Source organism: Bos taurus, chromosome 5 (assembly GCF_002263795.3).
Source record: "Bos taurus isolate L1 Dominette 01449 registration number 42190680 breed Hereford chromosome 5, ARS-UCD2.0, whole genome shotgun sequence".
Classification (NCBI taxonomy): domain Eukaryota; kingdom Metazoa; phylum Chordata; class Mammalia; order Artiodactyla; family Bovidae; genus Bos; species Bos taurus.
In genome coordinates, this window is record NC_037332.1 from 30,150,691 (window position 1) to 30,170,894 (window position 20,204).

Sequence of the window (20,204 nt, forward strand, 5' to 3'; positions counted from 1 at the left end):
GCGCCCAAGCCGACACACCTCACGCCCTCAGCAACTGCGGTGATTAGATACGCACCAGGGCCGCCAGGGCGCGCCAAGTGCCAGGCGCGAGGCCGCCGGGAGGGAGTCGGAGAAAGAGTGGGCAGGAGGCGCTGTGATTGGCAGTTGCTGCAGTCAATCGGACGCAGGCGGGGGCGGGGCGGGGCGGGGCGCCAGGGAGGCCCGTGGGCGAGAGGCGGGGTCTGCATGAATGGGGCGCGCGGCGCGCGGCTGCAGTCGGCGCTCGGGGGGGAAGCAAGAGTCCTGGCCCGGAGTGGGTGGGAGGAAGCGAAGTGTTGGGGGGAGGGAAAGAGCGCGGGGGGCGGGGAGGGGCAGCGCCGGGGCGGCGCGCTGAGATCGGCTAGGCGGCGGGTGTGAGCGAGAGCCGTGGCCGCGGTGCCTGTCGCTGCGGTGCAGCTATCCGCTGCACCGCCTCCTGTCGGACCCCGAGGAGCCCCCGACCCGGCGGAGGAGTAGGGACCGGGGTAGCTGGCACTGAGGGAAGAGCTGGGTCCGAGCGGCCGTGCCCAGGAGCCCCGGGCGTGGAGGTGGGGGGGCTGAGGCCCCCAAGGGGGCCCCGCCGCGATGGGCAACCTGGAGAGCGCCGAGGGGGGCCCGGGCGAGCCCTCCTCTGTCTCGCTCCTGCCGCCGCCTGGCAAGATGCCGATGCCGGAGCCCTGTGAGCTGGAAGAGAGGTTCGCCTTGGTGCTGGTGAGAGCCGATCCTGTCCCTTCCCCCTCCTACCGCCCCCCCCCCACCCCCGCTCAAGCCCCGATCTCAGCGCCCCGGGGGGGACTTTGCCCGGATTCCTCGGTCCGGCCCACCCCTTCAGTCAGGATCCCCAATGGCCCTCGACCCCCAGCGCCTTTCCAGGCGCTGAGCAGCCCCGTCGGGGACCTCCCAAGCGAAGCCTCTACCTCTAGACACTTAGGAGGAGGGGTCCCTAACCCGGGACCGCCCCAGTATCCAGAGTTCTTCCTCTTCTCTCCCCCTTCTGCCGCCCTTCGCACTTCTCCCCACTTCCTTGACAGTCTCCCCAGATCCCTGGGATTCTCATTTCTAAATCTTTGGCGGGAGAGGGGGAATTCAGAAGCTCTGGGCCGGCCCATTCCTCAGCCTCAGTCCGGGTTCTCTGACTGGGGAGACCGCCTCTCGTGTTAACATGGAGGCTTTCCAGGGAGTGGGTCCTACTCCCAGCCCAGACCAGATGTTTAGGGGAGAGGAGGGGGAATGGAGAGGGGCTGGCAGCTCGTGAAGGGGGTGGAATAAAGAGTGATGCCATTCTACTTATTTTCAGAACGGCCTGCAGGCATCCTGCAAAGTTACAGTGGGTTTGCCTAAAAGGGCTGAACATGTGGATAAACCATTTCACTAGTGTATTTTTCCAATTGAAACAATACACAAACCATCCTGCCTCCCCCACAACCCCCCTTTTTATGTTAAGCCCTAGTGGTTGGTTTTTGTTTTGTGCCTGTGCTTCTTTTTAGTCTTTCTGTAGGTTCCTAAGTGATCTGTATGAGTGAGGTTTTAGGGCTGACTTTGGGACCCTCCTTTGATGTGGAGATTGGACATTGATGTTAGTGGCTGTCTGGAACCAGAGGATCTGATTGATATCACTGAGATGGAGACAGAGAATATGTTGGAGCTAAAAATGATATTTTGGAGAAAGTGAACTAGGTGATGGAACATTTGCTAACAGAGGTAAATCTTAGAGAAACTTGGGGAAATAGTTCCCAGTTGCTCCAAGAACTCTGTTAGAGGCAGTGCCAATGCTGCCTTTATTGTTACTGTGGCCAGAAAGGCTGACTTTGCCTTTGCCTGTGAGGAGGGATAAGTTGTGGACTTAGCAGCCTTATTGGATTTCATCTGCTTTGGAATAGGCAGATTAGATCTGTTGGCATCAGTGAAGCTGTCTAGAGATCCTGGCCTCTCCAATGGTGCAGAGCCTGACATCAGCCCATTGGCACCGTAGCGGGATCAGAGAGGGTCCACGGAGTTCCAAAGGGAAGCTGGCACCTCTCTTGCCCATCAGCTCTGTGAAGGGCCTGAGGGATCTGAGCCACACATCCTGTGGCCCTCTGCATTTCCCCTAGCCTCTTCAGGGGGATGGGGTGAGTCAGTGATTACTAATGTGCTGAGGCCATCTCAGAGGCTGAGGAGGAGAGCCTGGGATTTGGTGCCCTTGAGAACAAGAGCTCAACTGTTGGGGAAAAGAGTAGGAGGGAATCTGCACTCCACTAAGGGTGTGAAAACCCCCCAGTGGCATGAGGTAGCTACAGAACTGGAGAGAAAGGGCTGTTCAAAGGTGGACTGATTGGGGGCTGCCTTAGGTAGGGGCTACCAGGCTGGTTGTTGTGAGAGCTCAAAACCAGAGTTGGTCATGTCCTCTTGGGGGTTTGGTTGACACGTTTGTTTAGTTGGCAGGTTAATGGCTTAATATTCACAAAATGTACAAGGTATCCTGATTACTAGCCAGCAAGCCCAGGTCGGCTCTTAAAGATCCCTTTTTCCTCTGTTCCTAAAACATGCCCTTTCCACTATCCTTTGGGAACTCCATTGGCTATTAGCTGTTTGACCCTGGAACAGGCTCAGGTGTATATCCTAACAGCGAGGATAAGCTTAGTAAAGTAGAAAAGGCAGGGGCTCTGACTTAGCAATTGTCTTAACCTCTCTGAGCCTAGATTTTTTTCATCTGTACAATGGGGCAAATGATTCCCATGCTGGTGGGATTTTGAGAATTAAGTGAAGTATGTATATAAAGTGCTTAGCACCTGGTTCTCAATATAGATTTGTTTCTTTTTTTGATTGTGTGACAGGTTGCTCCTTTTTCACCATTTTCTTTCCCAGATTGTCAGCCTCACTGTGATTGACGTGGTTTATGAAAAAGTTATTTGTTGGTTTTGCTGAGGTGATGCGCTGGTGTCCTGGTTAAGCATATGCATTTTCAAGTCAAAATGGGCTCATATATGGCTCCTCACAGTCTCCAGTTAGAAAAGTATTTGACCTCCAGCAGGTTACTTAATCTCTGTAAGTCCCAGGTTCCTCTTATAAATAAAGATAGTAATAGTATTTCCCACATGAGGTTATTGTGTGAATTTAACAAAACTAGAAGTTAAGTCCTTAGTTAGCATAGTCTGGCATCTACTATATGCTCAGTAAATGGTAGTTTTTAAATGTGTAACTCTCAGCTATGACTCAGATCTGAGAGCACTTGTATTCCCAGAAAAGTATTTTCAGTTCAGAAATCTGATGAAACCAGTTACCCCATTATGTACAGCCAGTCCCAGGATATGCTGCTGCTGTCACATGGAGGGCGTCCCCAGTCCCAATATATCTATGGAAACCCCCCCCTGAAAAACACCCTGGCTGGGGAAGTTGTATCACTGCTGAGTCAAGACCACAGGCTCCCTGCTTTTTGGTGCAGACACGTGATCTGACCCACAATCTGTCAGCTGAGGTTGGAGAACTCAGGTCTGAAGCCATGAGGTGATTTGTGCAGGACATTATTCCCAAGAGTGCTGCCCCAGTCCAGTGTCCTCCCCTGGGGCTTTCCTCCTGGTATGCTGAGATGCTGCCCTTCTTTGCTCTGGGGGCAGCTGACATCCCGGATGGATCCCCTCTGGCTGGATCAGCTTCCACCATTTATTCTGTGTACAGTACAAACAGTATTATTTTCTAGATGTGCCCTCATATTAAAAAGCTGTGAAGCTGCTATGTATGTTACACTGTTTCCTTGGGATCCTCCCTTACCCCATGTCTTGACAGCAGCGCCTATTCTGTTGAGAACTGAGAGTTTAGGATGGGCAGTTATTGGAGCTCCTCTTTATTAACACCAGGATGAGAGCCGATCTCTGGTCTGGTAAGGCCCCCTTCTGTGTTTTGGTCCTGGCTGGATTACTACCCAATCTTAGTTGCTCAGAAGCTAGTATGCTGGCCAGTGCTGGCGTAGAGAGGGGAGACAGCGAGCTTTAATGGTCTTGAAAGGATAGCTTTTCTTGTTTGCACCCTGATTTTTCTATTTGCTAGCTTATTACAGATTTGAGATGAAGTCTAAAGGTTCTGATGCCAGAAAAAGCCCTGGGTATTCCGCAAGAGGAGGCTCTCAGGGCACGAGGGAGGGGCTGTGTGACAGCCTGTCCCTGCCATGGCCCCTCCTTTCACATTTCCCTGGTGATGACTGATGACTTGGGGTTTTGCTAGAAGTGTAGCATTGATGTGGGAGCTAAACTGGCCTGGGTGCTAGTTGTCAAGAGACTTTGAGAGGCCTCCTTTGACATAGAAAGGGGCTGGAAAAAACTTGGACTAAATATCAAGTTCCAAATCGCCATGGTGGAAATGTTTTTCCCAGCCTTGGGGATTGTGGTGAATTAGTTCAGGCTGGGATAGAACTTGGGGGAGGGAAAAGGCTCTTGACAGCAGCTCTGGCCAGAGGAACCCCCTTGTTAAGAGACCCCATTTAGAAGACCCTAGGCCACAGAGAGGAGCCTAATTCCTAGACTTTTCCATGTGACCCTGCTTTAGACTGGGGAGGTGTAGGGCTGGGTGGGAGAGGGATGGAACTGATGCAGTAGACTCCTTGTGATTTGAGGATGTTTCATTGCTCGTAAGGAGATTCAACCTTTTTTTCTTTTTTTTCTTAAAGTAATACTCATTCTCTAAAAAAAAATGTTTGGGCAATTTATAATTTAGATTAAAGGAAAAAGTCCAGATTTTCTCCATTCCTTTAGCAAATGGAGACATGTGTTCTAAAAGTTTTCATATTTGTTTCTCTGTGTAGAGTTTTGTATCAATACAATGTTGTGATAGTAGTGTGTGTGTGTATACATACATATTTATCCAATATGGCTTTTTTTTTTTTTTCGCTTTTGTTATTTCAGTAGTTTTCCCAGGCTAGTCACTGTAAACATTTTTAAATGCTTGCACAATGGTCCATCAAGTGAATGTACTATTGTTAACTCTCCTCCTATTGTTGGACATTTGTTTGCTTCTGTTTGCCGGCATGAACAGTGTTGTGATGAATATCTTGGTGTACATTTTCAGTAGAGTTTTCTTTGGGATAGAAACCCAAAATTGATCTTGCCAGATTGTAGGAAATAATGTTTTTCAGGTCCTAAATATGTTCCAAATGTTTTTTTTAAAAAAGAGATTAATGCATGTGAGTGTCTTTAAAGGGAGGGAGGAGGGTTGAGAATAGCTTCTTTTCTCCAGATTATGAAAATAAAACACTTTTTAAGCAAATTTAGAAGTAAAAAGTTTGTAAAGTATAAAATACATAAAAAATATAAATAAGAGAATTAAAATCACCTATAATCTCTCCATTTACTTTTAACATTTTGATGTACTTATATTTTAACAATTAGTCATACTGTGCATATTGTTTTGTAAATTGATTTTTAATTTGACTATTTTAAGCATTTTTTCATTTGTTTATTCTTCAGTATCGTGATTTCATATCTGCAGAATATTCCATAATATAGTATTTTATTAATGCCTTATATTTCCTCTCTCTCTCCTTTTTGTTACTATAATTAACACTGTGATGAATTTTCTGTGCATAAATATTTGTGTGCATCTCTATTTCCTTGGGATAAATTGCTGGAAGAGAAATTACTGGATCAAAGGCCTTTGAGAAATATGCCTTCTGAAAAGGTTGTACCAGTTGGCTTTTCCACTGACCATGTGTCTGCTTTCTTGATAAGCTAATCATGACTGAATAGTTTAACTTTAAATACTTTTGCCAATTTAATTAGCCAGTATCTTGTAGTATCTTGTAGTATTAGTAGTAGCTTGTTCTAATTTGCATTTCTTTGAACATTTCCTCATAAGTGTTTTGGCCATCTTTTATATGTGTTCTTAGTTCTCTGTTGGGGATTTTATTATATATACATATTTCTGTAGAAAAAAATGTATACACTTTCTATACTTTTTCATTATAAAATATTTTGCGTGTATGAAAGAGCGTATATAACGATAATGTAAGATTAAAATAACGATAAAATGGGTACTAGTATATCCGCTGGGGAGTTCTTAGAATTGCTTCTTGCCCCTTAATTTCTTCTCCCTGCTTTTTTATCTGGGATGAGAAAGCCCTTTAGCTCAGGACCTCTGGGATCTGTGGCTGCAGCGGGGGCGGTCCAGGTGGCAGCCGCACCAGCGCTTCATGGCTGCGTCTGTGGGGAAACAACTGCTGCACTGGTGAGAGCAGGAACCGGCTGTGGTGGAAATAGCTAATCTTCAGTGAAGTGAAAAAAGAAGCCAAGGTGGAGAGGAAATGAGACCACAGATCCTCCCCTGCCCCTGGGGTTGCCTGGGAAGGCTGGACGGAGCCAGGGCCCCAGTTCTGTGGTCGAAACCGAAGAATCTGCCCCGGAGCCGAGTGCAGAAGGCCCAGGGGACAGCAGCCCTGGCCGCCTGAAGCCAGCGTGTGATCTGGTCAGCCAGGCTGCTCACCTCCATTCCGGGGAAATGTTTCTCCCAAGTCGGAGCTGAGTTGAAGCAGTGCCAGGGAAAGGCTGGGGGTTCATTCCAGTTCGGAAATGCTCTTCAGAGAAGAGGAAGGATCTTTTTCTTTGAAGATAAGAGAGGGTGCTGTCTCCACACAGCCCCCACCCTCTGCTTCTTGCCGCGTACTTGAGAGTCCCCTCTCTGAATAGCACCGTATGGAAACGTAGGGTATTAAGGTTGTCATCCACGAAGAAGAAGGTTCCAGAATAGAGATGAACTAGGCAGCTAGAATTCCCGAGTTCCCATCTCCAGTCTGTCTTTGCCTCCCTCAGCAGAGCCACATTTTTATATCTTGTTTTCCTTGCACGGGAGAATGCGTCCCCCAGGAAAGATGTAAAGGTATCAGGCTGCCTCTTGTCTTTGAGATACTCTGGTTGTCTTCGCCTCCCACCCTCCTCTATACTTCTTCTGTTTTCATCTTTCTGAATCCTCTTCCCAGACTCTCTTATGCTTTCTGTCTTCATCACTTCACAACAAAATTGTGGGTTGGGAGTTTGTGTGTTAGGTAGAGGAGGACCTGGATAGGTTTTGGGGAAACAGTTTTCCCCACTCCCTTTACTAATATGCATATTCTTCTCAGTTTATAAAGTGCTTTGAGGTACTTGAAGGGTGTTCTAAGTAATATTCAGAACCACAGGGGGAGAGCAGAATTATTTATGTGACTAGTTTTGCAAGTAGAGGAAGGATTTAGGCTGTTGAATTCCCATGAAGGTTCAGTTCTTGTCCTCATCTCTTTCCTTGTTCCCTCCTTGTACCACCTTCTCCCCTTCTCCCAGGTTATTCCCAGGGCTGGCTGGGCTGATGGTCAGCCCTGAAAACACGAAGGAGGAAGTGATGCACTTTCCTCCTCCCGTGCTCGCTCATTTCCACTCAGATCTAGACTAGAGTGTCACAGCCCTCCTCTGATTGCTCAGCCCCTCTCTAAGGAAGAGCAGGGCCTGAGCCTGGTGTTTGGGTACTTTCAGAGATGGTTATCTAGTTTTACAAACTATCTACAGTTTAGAGCAGAGTTAGTTTCCTCTCAGTTTTTGCCAGCTTCCTTGCAGGGAGCTGGGAAGCCAGCCCCTAGATCCTCCCAGTATTTCCCATGAAGCCTTAAAAACATGTTATTTTGAAAGAAAAAGCACCAGTTTTGGAATCAGGAAACTTGGGTTCTGATCCAGCTTGATAGCCTGTTTTCTTCCCCCAACTGATGACCATTGGCAAAGTCTATAACTTTTCTGATTCAAGTCTCATCTTTATGAAATGATTATACCTACTTTACGAGGTTTTGAAGATGTTTAAAGTAGACAACATAGTGAAAATACTGTGTAATCTGTAAAGGTTCTACAGTTAAATGTCTGTGGCATATACATTACCCACTGTATACCGCCTCTTAATGTGGTTTTCAGATGGGGGAGGTATTGTCCCAGGGGGAGTTTTTGGTAAGTGAGGATGTTTTGGTATCACACTGACTAGGGGAGATGGGGGTGGCTTTTGACATTTAGTGCCCAACGACTAGGAATATTAAACATCCCACAGTGTTTGGGTCAGTCCCACACAATAAAGAATGATCCTACCCAAAATGCTAATAGCACTTCTGCTGAGAATTATCTTCTGTTGATCTGTACCTCGTTGTTTTGTGTTCCAGTTGGGGATGAAGCTTTAAGGGCAGTAAAAGTAAAGGCAGAGCAACAGTTTTTTCGTTTTTCTCATGGTTTTCCCATTTCCTGGTACACCTTCAAGGAAGAGCTGGACCTCCCATCTTTTTATTACCTCTATCTATAGGTTTAAGGGCGGATTCCCTGGTTCCTTCTGTACTGTGAGTTCTATCCTACAACTTGTCAAGGAGCAATTTGGAGTACACATTTCACTGTTGACCTTTACTAACCCCATTAGCTCCTCAAGCCAGGAGAAGTGTTCTTTTAGGTTGGGAATATGTTTAAGAGCTCTTTAAACAGTGTTTCTGGATCTTTTGAGTAAAGGACCCTTTTGAAAATCCACTTAAATTTGTGACTCCTAATTCTAGGCGTGCACACAGCCCTTTAGGGTTTTAAACCCATTCTTGGGTCTGCTAGGGAACCCCTGGCTTTGAGCCTAGAGGAATAGGAAGGGAGACGAGGAGAAGCCACTGTAGGAGCTCCTTCATACAGACAGTACTCAATATTTTTATAAGAGGAAAGGAGTCGTTTATCAGTTCAGATAAAAGGATGCCTTTGTTGGTGGATCCAAAAAGAGAGCGTGTTGAAACGTGGTTGACTGCCATTCAGAGGGAGATATTCTGGTCCCTGGACATCAACTTTGACTAAGGATACTTTGTGGTGAGGTCTGCCCCTTTGAGCCAGACCCTCAACCTCCAGGAACATCCAGGTAGGGATGGCAGGATGTACTTTGACAAGCCAGGGGAACCAGGGGCATCCTTGCAGTGAGGCCCTAAGGTTAGGTCATCTCCCTGTGTTTGTAGGTATTACCTGCCCAATCTGCAGATCTCTCCCACAGGCCTAAGGTCTCTGGGGAAATCCAGGCGGTTGTGGCTTCCCTGGGCATGCCTTAAAGGGGATTTTTGACATACAGTTTCTAGCAGTTACTTCTATGAGTAAATCCTTTTGCTTTCTACCTTGCCAAGAAAAACAAAAAAGACCTTTGCTTTTATTGACTGCTCAGAATATTTCATACCAAAATTTTGTGAAGAAAAGTTCAGATCTTTGGAGGGCTTTATTTATTATGAAAAAAAAAATTTTTTTTTTCAGGACAGTGTTAAGAATGTTTTTTCTGGGTGGAGTCTACCATCTCACCCTTATAGGAGTGGCTCGGTTTCTGCTCCACCAAATGCCTAGACTTAACTCGTATAGCTTAAGGAAAGAATTCAACATTTTTTGGGTATATGCCACATACTTTTACACGAATTATCTCATTAAATGTGTTAGTTATTTTATGTCTGTTGTACAGGTGATTAAACCAGGACTCAGAGGAGTTAACTAACCTGGAGAAGGTCTCAGCTTAAATGTCACTTAGAGGCCTTAAGTAAAAATTTATGTTTAGATATTTTTGTTCATGCTAAAAGGATTGATAGAAATACAGCTTCTAAAAGATGCTCATATAGATTTTAAAGAACAGAGAAAATTTTCTGGAAGAATACAAATAAGTCTAATAATGAATACCTGTGAAATGCAGGGAAGGAATCATAATAGGAAGAACAGGAAAGTCAAAGGGAATTTAGGTTTATATATTATGTTGACATTTCTTACAAGGAGAATATATTTATGTGTTAGTTATACAATTAAAAGTTAAAGAAAATTTAATCTCATTAGAAATCAAAGAAATGAATATTTCGATGATACACTTATATACTCATCATCAGGGCAAAATTTAAAGATTGACAGCATCTGTGGTTGTCATTGGGCTCCCCTGATGATTCAAATGGTAAAGAATCTGCCTGCAACACAGGAGACCCAGGTTCGATCCCTGGGTCGGGAAGATCCCCTAGAAAAAGGAATGGCTACCCACTTCTATATTCTTGCCTGGAGAATTCCATGGACAGAACAGCCTGGTGGGCTACAGTTCATGGGGTCGCAAAGAGTCAGACACAACTGAGTGACTAACACAACGACATGGTTGTCACTAATAGTACATTAATACACCGTTAGGGGTAGTGTAATTTGGTACAGACATTTTAGAAGGTATTTTGTAGGGTCTACTGGTTTCATATGTGCATGCCCTTTAACTTGGTCATCTCATATCTAGGAAGCTGTCTTACAGAATTGTTTATGCATGTGCATGAAGGTGCATGGAAAAGATCCTCAGGACAGCATTGTTTACAATAAACATCTGGGAGAAACCTGATTGTCCATTTCCTGTCCATATCTATTCCTTTACCGTTCATCTGGTTACTTTGGGCAAATACAGGGAGTTATCCTTCATTTTTCCTTCTGCTTTCTCCATACCCACTCTATTACCCTGCCAGTTCCATCTCCGAAAATATGTCTCAGATCTACACATTCTATCTCTACTGCCTCAGTCCAAGCCAGTATCAACTCTGACTTGTATTACACCCAACAAATTGGCCTCCCGATTTCTTCCACTGTCCCTTTCTCCATCCTCACATCCATTTTCCACAAAGCAGCCAAATTTAAACTACAAGTCAAATAGCATCATTTCCTACCGAGAAATCTTTTTAATGGTTTCCTTCTTGAAGGAAAAAACAGCAAACTCCTGGCTTTGGCCCCTAAGAGTGCATTATTTTGGCTCCTGCTGACTTCTTTAACCTTACTCGCCCTCCTGATTGCTAGCCTCCACGTTAGCCTTCCTTGAGTTAGGACAAGTTCCTTCCTTGTCTCAGGGCCTTTGCACAAGCTGTTTCCTCTCCAGGAATGTCTTGTCCTTGGATTTTCAAATGGTTCAATCTAGTTTATGCTTCAGGGCTCAGTTTTTATAATATCACCTCTCAGAGAGGCCTCTCTTCCTTATTATTCTCTATCTTAGCATCCTATTAACTTCTTTTGTATCATTTTCTATTTTAAAATTCTTTGTTTAATTGTTTATTATCTGTCTCCCCACTGTTGATTCCATGAGGGTAGAGACTTTCTGTATGCTTATCACTATCCACCCCAATACCTGGCACTGGGTAGGCCCTCAATAAATGGTTGTGGCTGATGGGAATCTCCAAGATATGTGTGTGTGTGTAAATATAATAGTCTAAAAGGGGAATTAAAAGAAAACTACATATAATGCTTTATAAAGCAACATGTTTGTATGTAAATGTATAGAAAAAAAGGCCTGGAACAATCAATACCAAGTTGTGGGTTCCTGTGGTTACCTGTGGAGGGGGATGGATAGAGTTGGGGACCAAACAGTGATTCCTTTTTATTCTATAAGCTTTTGAGTTGATTAATTTTTTAAGCTACACATATCCACATATTTGTTCCTCTTTTAAGGGAAAAGGAGGAATAAAAATAGGGGAGGAAGATTCAACTTTTGCTGCAAAAAAGAAAGCTCCTGTCTCTCTGCACTGATCCAAAAGAAGAGAGCAGGAGGAAGAAAGGACACCACTGGGGTCATTCCCTGCTCTGTACTGAGGTTGGCACTAGTTTTCATAGTAGGAAGAATCCTAAGAGATGCCCTTATTCCCTGAGGCTGTATTTTAAATTCATAAATGTAGGCACAATCTCGGTCCCCTAGACACAGGCAGGTTGTGTATTTTTAGCCTCTTTCATTTCTAGGCTATTGAAAGCTGCACCTCCAGCCTCAGCAGAGCTTTAGCAGATGAAGTTAGCAAAGAGAATAAACATGAGCTCTGGGCTTCACTGCAGCTAAGCTTCTCAAAGTTAAGTCAGTTCAGCAGCTGCGAACTGACTTAGGAAACTGTGTTCTCTAGATTCTAGTCTCCCAGAAACACGAATAGCTCATCATTTTCACAGCTAATGTTTGTTGTGTGCTAATGGTAGGCTGGTCACCTGGCAGACTCTTTATACACGTTATCTCATTTAATCTCCACAACTTTATGAAGTAGTTATTATTATCTCCATTTTATAGATGAGGAAATGGACGTCCAAGAAGGCTAAATAGCTCACCTAGGATCACACAGCTGGTAGGTGGTGAAGTCAGAATTTGAATCTAAGCAGTTTGACTCCAAAACCCACATCCTTAACCACAATCTCCTTCTCTTTCTGGGGTCAGCACCTCCCTCGCCTTCAGTATTGTTTTGGTGGGGATTGTGTACATTACAACAGAAATCAGGGGAAGTAGGACAAGTCATCTTTTGCTGAGAGGTGTGGTGGGAAGGTCTGGGCTTCAGAATCCCAGCCAGGTTTGGGTTTGAATCCCAGCTATCCTGTAGGACATTCACTGTCCAACAAATGTTTCCTTCTTCATTTACTCTGTGCCAGTGATACCACTGGGTATACAGTGGTGAAAAACATATATCACCTCTGCCTTCATGGAGTTTATGGGAATGCAGATATTAAATGAATAAGTACTTAATTACAAATCGTATGTCCTTGGAAGGCAAAGAACAGGTTGTTAGGAGAGAATGTAACCAACACTCCCCTTTAAATGAAGGCCAGAGGCAGCCTTGGGATCTATGAGAGACTCTACGTTCATCTAATTTTCCTTCCTATCTTGCTTTACTAAGAAAATAGGTCTTAGGTGCCCGCTGTATATACAACACTTTCTTGAGTGCTTTGGAGAATACCAAAAAATAGAAGATAATTGGAAAGATAAAATATGCATTTAGAGCTGTACTTTGAATGACTAGAGAATTAAAACAAGTACATGTCCTCGGGTTATCTGTGAGGTTCTCTGTGTGCCTCAGTAATTTTATCTATAACGTGGGGTTACTGTTTGTCTTGCCCAGTCACATGTTTTTTGAGAAGACCAAATGAGATCATGAGGTGATGAGGGGCCGCATAGCTCCAAGCACAGAAGGACTAGAGGGTTAGGGAAGGATTAGCATGGCCTAGGATTGCTAATCAGGCAGTGCTCTCAGAAGGAAGTGGACTTGAAGTCAGGCCTTAAAGGGGACAGGTGTGGATTAGGGGAGAGGAAGCGGAAGGCTAGAGCAGAATGGGAGGGGAGTAAAGAGGAGGAATGAGCCAGATCTATGAAGGGCAGCCAGGAGACCCACCTGTCAGGGTAGAAGATCCTAGCTCTAGACACAGACGTGAGCTTGGATCAGAACAGTTGGCCAGTTCATAGAGAGTTTGGTCTGAAGAGCCCCTGATTGTTAGAAAAGGCTCTGGAGGCCTTCCTGCCCAGAGTTTCAGAGGGGAATAGAGATTCGTTGATAAATGGTTCCTGGCCATTCATGGTCTTGCTTGTAACAATGAGTGATTGAAATATACAAGAAAACAAAAAAACCCACTCAGTCCTTACAGGTTAGAAAATCTGAATAATTTGATTTAAGTAAAACTGGATGGAAGATGATCCCAAATGTCACCCCTGAATTGGAGAAATCTAAGGGCTTCCCTGATGGCTTAGACGGTAAAGAATCCGCCTGTGATGCAAGTTACCCACGTTCAATCCCTGGGTCAGGAAGATCCCCTGGAGGAGGAAATGACAACCCACTCCAGTGGAGAATTCCTTGGATAGAGGAGCCTGGCGGGCTACGTACAGCCCATGGGGTCACAAAGAATCCGACACAGCTGAACAATGAACACTTTCACTTTCAAAAAACATAGATGCTTCTATTTCTAGTCGCCAAGTTTGGGGCTAATTCTTGCCTTTGCCAAACTTATCTTGCCTTCCTTTAAAGTGGAATGTGGTCGTGTACTAAATAATTTATATAATTAACAATACCTTGTTATGTTAGGTGTTCATTTCATACTACTCATTACATAGTGTCCAGTGCGTGTGTTCTCCTTTCTGCTTGCTAGTGTTTTCTTGTACACTGTACTAGGGTGGGGGGCAGTGGGATGGCACCCTCTCCCAGCCAGTCACCCCAGCTGGACACCTGGGGCTACTCTTGGCTGTGCTCCTCTTGCCTTCTCTCTGTGTGCCACCACTGCCGTAGTTCATCCTCATCTCTTGCCTGGTCTGCTGTAGTAGACTCCTTAGGGGTCTCTCCTCCAGTCTTGCAGACCCAGCCCCATGTGCCTACTACTCCCGCCCCCATTCATCTTCACAGCCATATATACAAATCTGAGTGGTAGGTTTTCTAAGAAAAAAGAGTAAACCTTGGGATGGGAAAGAACTTTGCACATCTGAGGAACTGAAGGAATGCCAGACTGGTCAACAAGGATGCTAAAGAGACGTCAGGGATTGTAGAAGAAAGGTGATCAGGGCTTAGGTCATGGAACCTTATCAGCCTCGATAAGGAGTTTGGGGAGTGACCCAATGTGTTGTATAGTGTGAAGAGTTCACTGTCGCTGCTGTGTGGAGAATCCTGGAATCTGGCTTTCCTCCGGGCAGCCTGTTGGCCTGAGTGAGACCAGGCTCCTCAGTCAGCTCTGCCCAGCAGGGTGATCGAACCCTCTGCTCTTTCAGGTTTGACTGGTGTCCAGCCCTCTTTCCTATACCCACCTCAGGCCAGAAAGGGCAGTGCCTCTGCTAGGCTGGCCCCAGTGTTTGGCGTGCCTGCCCGTGGCCTGAGCCTATAATTTGGTGGGTTGGCTGGTTACAAAAATAAAAAGTGCGACCTATAACTAAAGCTGAGTGGATTCAGTAAAGAGGGAGCTTTTAATTTGCAGAGCTCCTGGGCTGTGTTTAACTGGAAGAGAAATGTGTCTCCTCCCTAGGCGCTGCTCCATTTTCTCCCTGGAGTACCTGCTCTGGGTGAGTTAGGGTTTGTGGGCCTGGGGGTGGTGAGCTTTAGGGAGATATTTGCAAGGGTTGTTAGTGTCCAACAACAGGTTTGATGAGGCTTCCTAGGAAGCTGGCATTATTCAGTTGCCTCTCAAATAACCCATTGGGAAGCACGTATTTTTTCATTTTAATAAGTGATACATTAAAAAAAACACTTATTTAGCTGCATCTGGCCTTAGTTGTGACACGCGAGAGGCATGTGGACTCTTGTGGCTTAGTTTCCCTGTGGCATGTGGGATCTTAGTTCTCCAACCAGGGATCAAACCCGTGTCCCTGGATTGGAAGATGGATTCTTACCCACTGGACTGCCACGAAGTTCCGAAAGTAGAATTTTTAAATGTTTGATTGTGTGATCACTCATTTATTCACTCAACACAAATATATTGAGTGTTAGCATTTTAGACATTAGGGGTCCCACAGTGAACAAGAGACAGAGGGACTTGCCCCATGGATGTCACGTTGTTCGTGGGGACAGTGATCAACACATACACAGGTCTGTATAGAATGTTGAGTAGGGATAAGTGCCATGAAGAAAAAGAAGCTAAAGGGGTAGAGAGGAAGAGCGGTGATATTTTAGTAAAGTGGCAATTTGGGGAGTTGAAGTACAAGAGAAAAGTAAAATGGTGAAGACAGCTCTCTGTGGACTCTGGATCCCAGCTCCTGAGAGTCCCCCAGGGCAGGGGGTCCCTGGGCAGCACAGCCCGTCCGGGCAGGGTCCGGTCCACGCTGCTCATCCAGGGGCCTGGCTGGCTCCTAGCCCCAGGTGGGCCCAGTCAGAGCCTGTGGTTGCCTCCTCCTGGCTCCACTTGTCAAAACTGTCTGCAGGGCCGGGCAGGGTGCTGATTAACTGTAAATAGATACTTGTCTTTTCAGGGCTTCTCAAGCCTGATTCTCTTAAGATTTCCTGAAGCCACTGTGTGTTCTGGGCTAGAGGAGGACTAAGGAGTCTGGCCCGGGAAGCTATAAGCGGTATTGGGGTTCCTTCAGCCTGGGACTGCTGCCCAGCCAGGCCTTTTTTCAGGACCCTGGGGCTCCATGGATTTGGAGTTGAATCCCAGCTCTGCTGTTTATTAGCTCCATGACCTTGGGCCAGTGCTGTAACTTCCTTGAGCCTCAGTTTCTATGTCTGTCTAATCAGGATAAGAGTACTTGGCTTCTAGGGATTTTAGGAGACTTAAATAACATTTAAGGGTCCAGGGCAATGTCTGGTGTGGTGGGGTGCTCAGTACATTTTAAGTAGAAATATTATTCTCAGTCCACCAACCTCTTCAAGTCAGGGCTGCTAAGTCGCTTCATTTGTGTCTGACTCTTCGAGACGCCATGGACTGTAGCCCACCAGGCTCCTCTGTCCATGGGATTCTCCAGGCAAGAATACTGGAATGGGTTGTTGTTTCCCTTCTCCAGGGGATCTTCCCGAACCCAGGGATCAAACCAGTGTCTTTTATGTGCCCTGCTTTGGCAAGTGGGTTCTTTACCACGAGCACCACCTGGGAAGCCCTCAAAGTCAGGGATCTGGTATTAATTGAGAAATATGGGTTATTGTTGATGGGTAAGAGGCTGGTTCTATGTACCTCAAAGTTGTAAAATCACTGAATTGCATACCACACATTAATCAGCTTGCTTTCCTTCTTGATGTTATTGGCCTTGTCATGACTTCCCCACAGGCCTTAGGACCTCCAGGAACCAATGTAGCCCTTGGCCTATCCTTTAGCACCTTTCATCTCTAGCGTAGCCATGGAAGGAACTTGAAGAGCCTTTTAGGCATTTACCAAGGCTAGAATAGCCAGCCTAGGCCTACTGAAGTCCAGACCTGTGCTCCTGGGACTGTACTGAACTTTGGGGTGGTGGTGGCTCATTTGCAGACTGAAAGGGTCACAGACTCCCTTTCTTCTCAAAACTTCCCTCAGAATGATGCCCAGATAATGTTCTAAAACAGATGGATGAGAGATAGCTAAGTGGGAAAGAGTATTTTTGTTTGAATCGTCTGTGTCCAGAGTATGCTTAGGCCCCTTTGGACAGATTTCTGGTTTATGGTTGTGGTTATTTTGTTTTCACTTGCTGCTCAGCAGAATCAGCATCACACAAACACTCATTATCCTCACCCCTTTGGCAGTCAGGACACTTGGTAAATCCCTTGTAAAGTGCTCACGTCTGCAGATTATTTTCTGATGCATCTGGCATGAGTTCCAGATTGATGGTCCAATAGCAGCTATTAATTGCTCCCTTTGGGCTTGCCTAATTACTGCTGGCATCGTGGGTGAGTAAGGGATTAAGAGTCTCTTCTGCATTTATGGGGCAGCAGGTCCTGGTGAGCTCCCAAAGCATTTATCTGTCATTTCCCCAGAATACCCTTGTTAAAAGTTGGGAGTAAAACCTCAGGAGTTGAAGGGTCGGCGGCTAGACAGTGTCTGGTGGCATTAGGCTTCTCGGTTGATTCCCTCCGGGAATTGTAAAGAAACCATCTAGTATTTGTTGCCTATGGATGACTGTAGGGAAATGTCAGGTGGTGTCACAGTGTTATAAAACACTGCAGGCTGCTTCTGATTGTCTCAGAGGCAAGAGGGCAGAGAGGCTACTCCGGCCTTATCCCACCACGGCTAGGTATAGAGTCACTCAGTACTCTGGAGGGCTTCTGAGGCTGCGCACTGAGAATGGTGAAGGTGTCATCTTCCTCGCCTGGAGACGAAGAAGGGAGAGGAATGCTATGCCAGTGCTCAGAGCCTTCTGAGTGCAGCCTGGTGTTCATTCACTCAGCAAGCACTTACTAAGCACTTAGGATTGTGTTAAGTGCCAGAGAAATAAAGATGACCGAGCCAGTGTCTGCCCCCAGGAGTTCAGTCTGAAGGGGAAGACAAACACATTAACATCTAATTGCAGTCTTCAGCTTGGGAAGTGTGATGGTGTAGAAAGGGAGGAGCACCTGGGCAGCACAGAGCAGGGCTTGGGGAATGCTGCCTGTAGGAGGAAATCTCTGCTGGCTAAAAGGATAATTAGGAGCTGGAGAGAAGTGTGGAGGAGAAAGCATTCCAGGTAGAGGGGCAGCGTCCGGACGAGACAGAGCGTAATGTGCTCAGAGAATCCTTCCGGAGCTGCTCGGGGCTTTTGGAGTATAGGGTGTAAAGCAGACAGTGGTGAAAGCACTTTGACTGCTCTGTGGATGGGCTTCCCTGGTGTCTCAGACAATAAAGGATCTGCCTGCAATGCAGGAGACTTGAGTTCAGTCCCTGGGTTGGGAAGATCCTCTGGAGGAGGACATGGCAACCCACTCCAGTACTCTTGCTGGGAGAATCCCAGGGACAGAGGAGCCTGGCAGGCTACAGGCCATGGGGTTGCAAAGAGTCGGTCACAACTGAGCGACTAAGCACAGCACAGCGGATGAACCACACATCATGCTTTTGGTAGGAGGGTGGCACGATCAGATTTTGAGGTGTCAGTGTGGCAGCCGTGGGAGGGGAATCAGTTGGAGGTCGACAGCCAAGTGGATGCCTAACAGTGTGGTGATGCTGGTGGCAGCCCGAACCAGGGCTGGTTTGTGTGGTAGAGACTCAACAAATAGTTTAAAAGAGTAAGTTTAGGGAGCTCGATGGATCAAATTTGATATTGGAAAGGTGGAGATAAGCGGGAAAGGAGGAATTCAGGATGGCACTCAGATTTCTAGCTTGAGGTAGAAATGCATGTTTGAGTGAGTCATTGGTGTGTTCCCAGGTGATGCAAATGGTAAAGAACCCTTCTGCCAATGCAGGAGACATAAGACGTGTGGGTTGTGGGTTCGATTCCTGAGTTGAGAAGATCCTCTGGAAGAGGGTATGGCAACCCACTCCAGTTTTCTTGCCTGGAGAATCCCATGGACAGAGGAGCCTGGCAGTCTACAGTCCATGGGGGCTCACAGAGTCGGACACAACTGAAGCAACTCAGCATGCACGGTGTCTATTGGTCAAATAAAATTTGAGGCTTAAACATTCTCATGCCTCTCTCTATATTCCCATAGACAGCACAGCCGTTTAGTGTGTCTGGGAGGGACAACTCCAGGGACTTCTGCAAGGTCACAAGGGAAGAAACAGAGTTGTGGAGAAAAATGGTTAGCTGAGGGGACCGAAAACAGAGATTTGTGGTTAATCAAACCTCAGCTTTGCAGACCGCAGGTTTAACCTGAGGAAGTCAGGAGACAACGGGGAAGCGAGGGACTTGAGATAAGGTGGAACCCTAAAAACAACTTTCTTTGAAAAATCTCATTCAAAAGATCACGCAGCAGAGCACCTTAGTCAGTCAGTGACTCAATTCTTTCTCCTCAAACTCTGGTCCTAGCTTTCCTGTGAATCCCCTGAGTGGCCATTGGTATTTTCAGTCTTATCTTTCAAAGGGGTGTATGTGCAACTGCTCTAACCTAGAAAATTAGTAAACATATAAGTAAATATATTTAACCTATATTGTTCAGCTGCATGTATAGACTCTGTTTTTTGTGTATTTTAAAATACTGTGAAATTATGTTTTATGTATGGGCTTAGAAGCTGTCTTTGAATCACCTGCGACTCCTGGAGTGGCTCATCCCAGTTACCATTTATAGAGCCCTTCTCCTGGGCCAGGCCATATGCAAAATACTTGTCGTTCATTCATCCCATCACTGAATTCTTGTAGGAGATAGAGATTGTGATTCACATTTTATAGATGAGGAAACTGAAGTTCAGAGAAGTCTAGTAACATTCCCACTGTCTCATGAAAAGTACCAGGACTCAAATCTAGGTTCTCCCTGTTGCAAAGCCCATGCCGTTATTTATAGATGGCTCTGAATGTTTAAAATGCCATTCAGATATGAAGGAATTGTCACTGGTAGTATCCAAGAGGGAGTTCCCTTGGCTTTCTGCTCTGCATGGTGTCCCTCTTCCTGTGAGACAGAAGCCTTGAACTTCAGGTGTCGGGCACACATACCTCGTTCAGCTAGTTTCACCCAGTCTTGCTGGACAGGGAAGCACTGTTTAATGATCAACCAAAGTCAGTCAGACAAATCCAGGTGGGCCTTTCCAAGTTAGAAATGGAGATTTGATTTCTTTGAAAGGAGATGGCAAGATATGGCAGAAAAAGGCATGTCCTGTCAAAAGTTCTGTGGGAGGCCACATATCTGGGTTTGAATCTTGGTTGTGCCTCATTCGGTGTGACTTCAAGCCTGTTGGTCTCAGATTCTTAATTCTTTCACCAGTTAAACAGGCATAACACCACTTAACCTCCACGGGTTACTGAGAGTAGTGATAAAAGTGCCTGGCATGTAACAGACGCTCAGTAATGTTTTCCTCCCCATCTGTGGCCCTGAGTGGTTATGACACCCAGAATGCCAGACACTGAGAGAAGCAGACAAGATTCAGAGTCTCTCTGGGTCAAGGGGTGGGAACTCTTATGAGGCTGCCTCTAAA

General features: G+C 46.0%; 1 protein-coding gene across 5 annotated transcripts in view; it reads left to right on the plus strand.

Moving 5' to 3' along the window:
- Positions 1-381: 381 nt before the first annotated feature.
- Positions 382-20,204, plus strand: part of FMNL3 (formin like 3) — a 51,281-nt gene continuing 31,458 nt past the window's right edge. For 4 of the 5 annotated variants that reach the window (XM_005206314.5, XM_059886636.1, XM_005206315.5 and 1 more), the window contains exon 1: positions 382-729. In XM_005206314.5, the coding sequence (XP_005206371.1) occupies positions 604-729 (126 nt within the window). In that variant the 5' untranslated portion in view covers positions 382-603. The remainder of the gene's footprint in view (positions 730-20,204) is intronic. The other variant, NM_001191506.1, reaches the window with a different exon arrangement.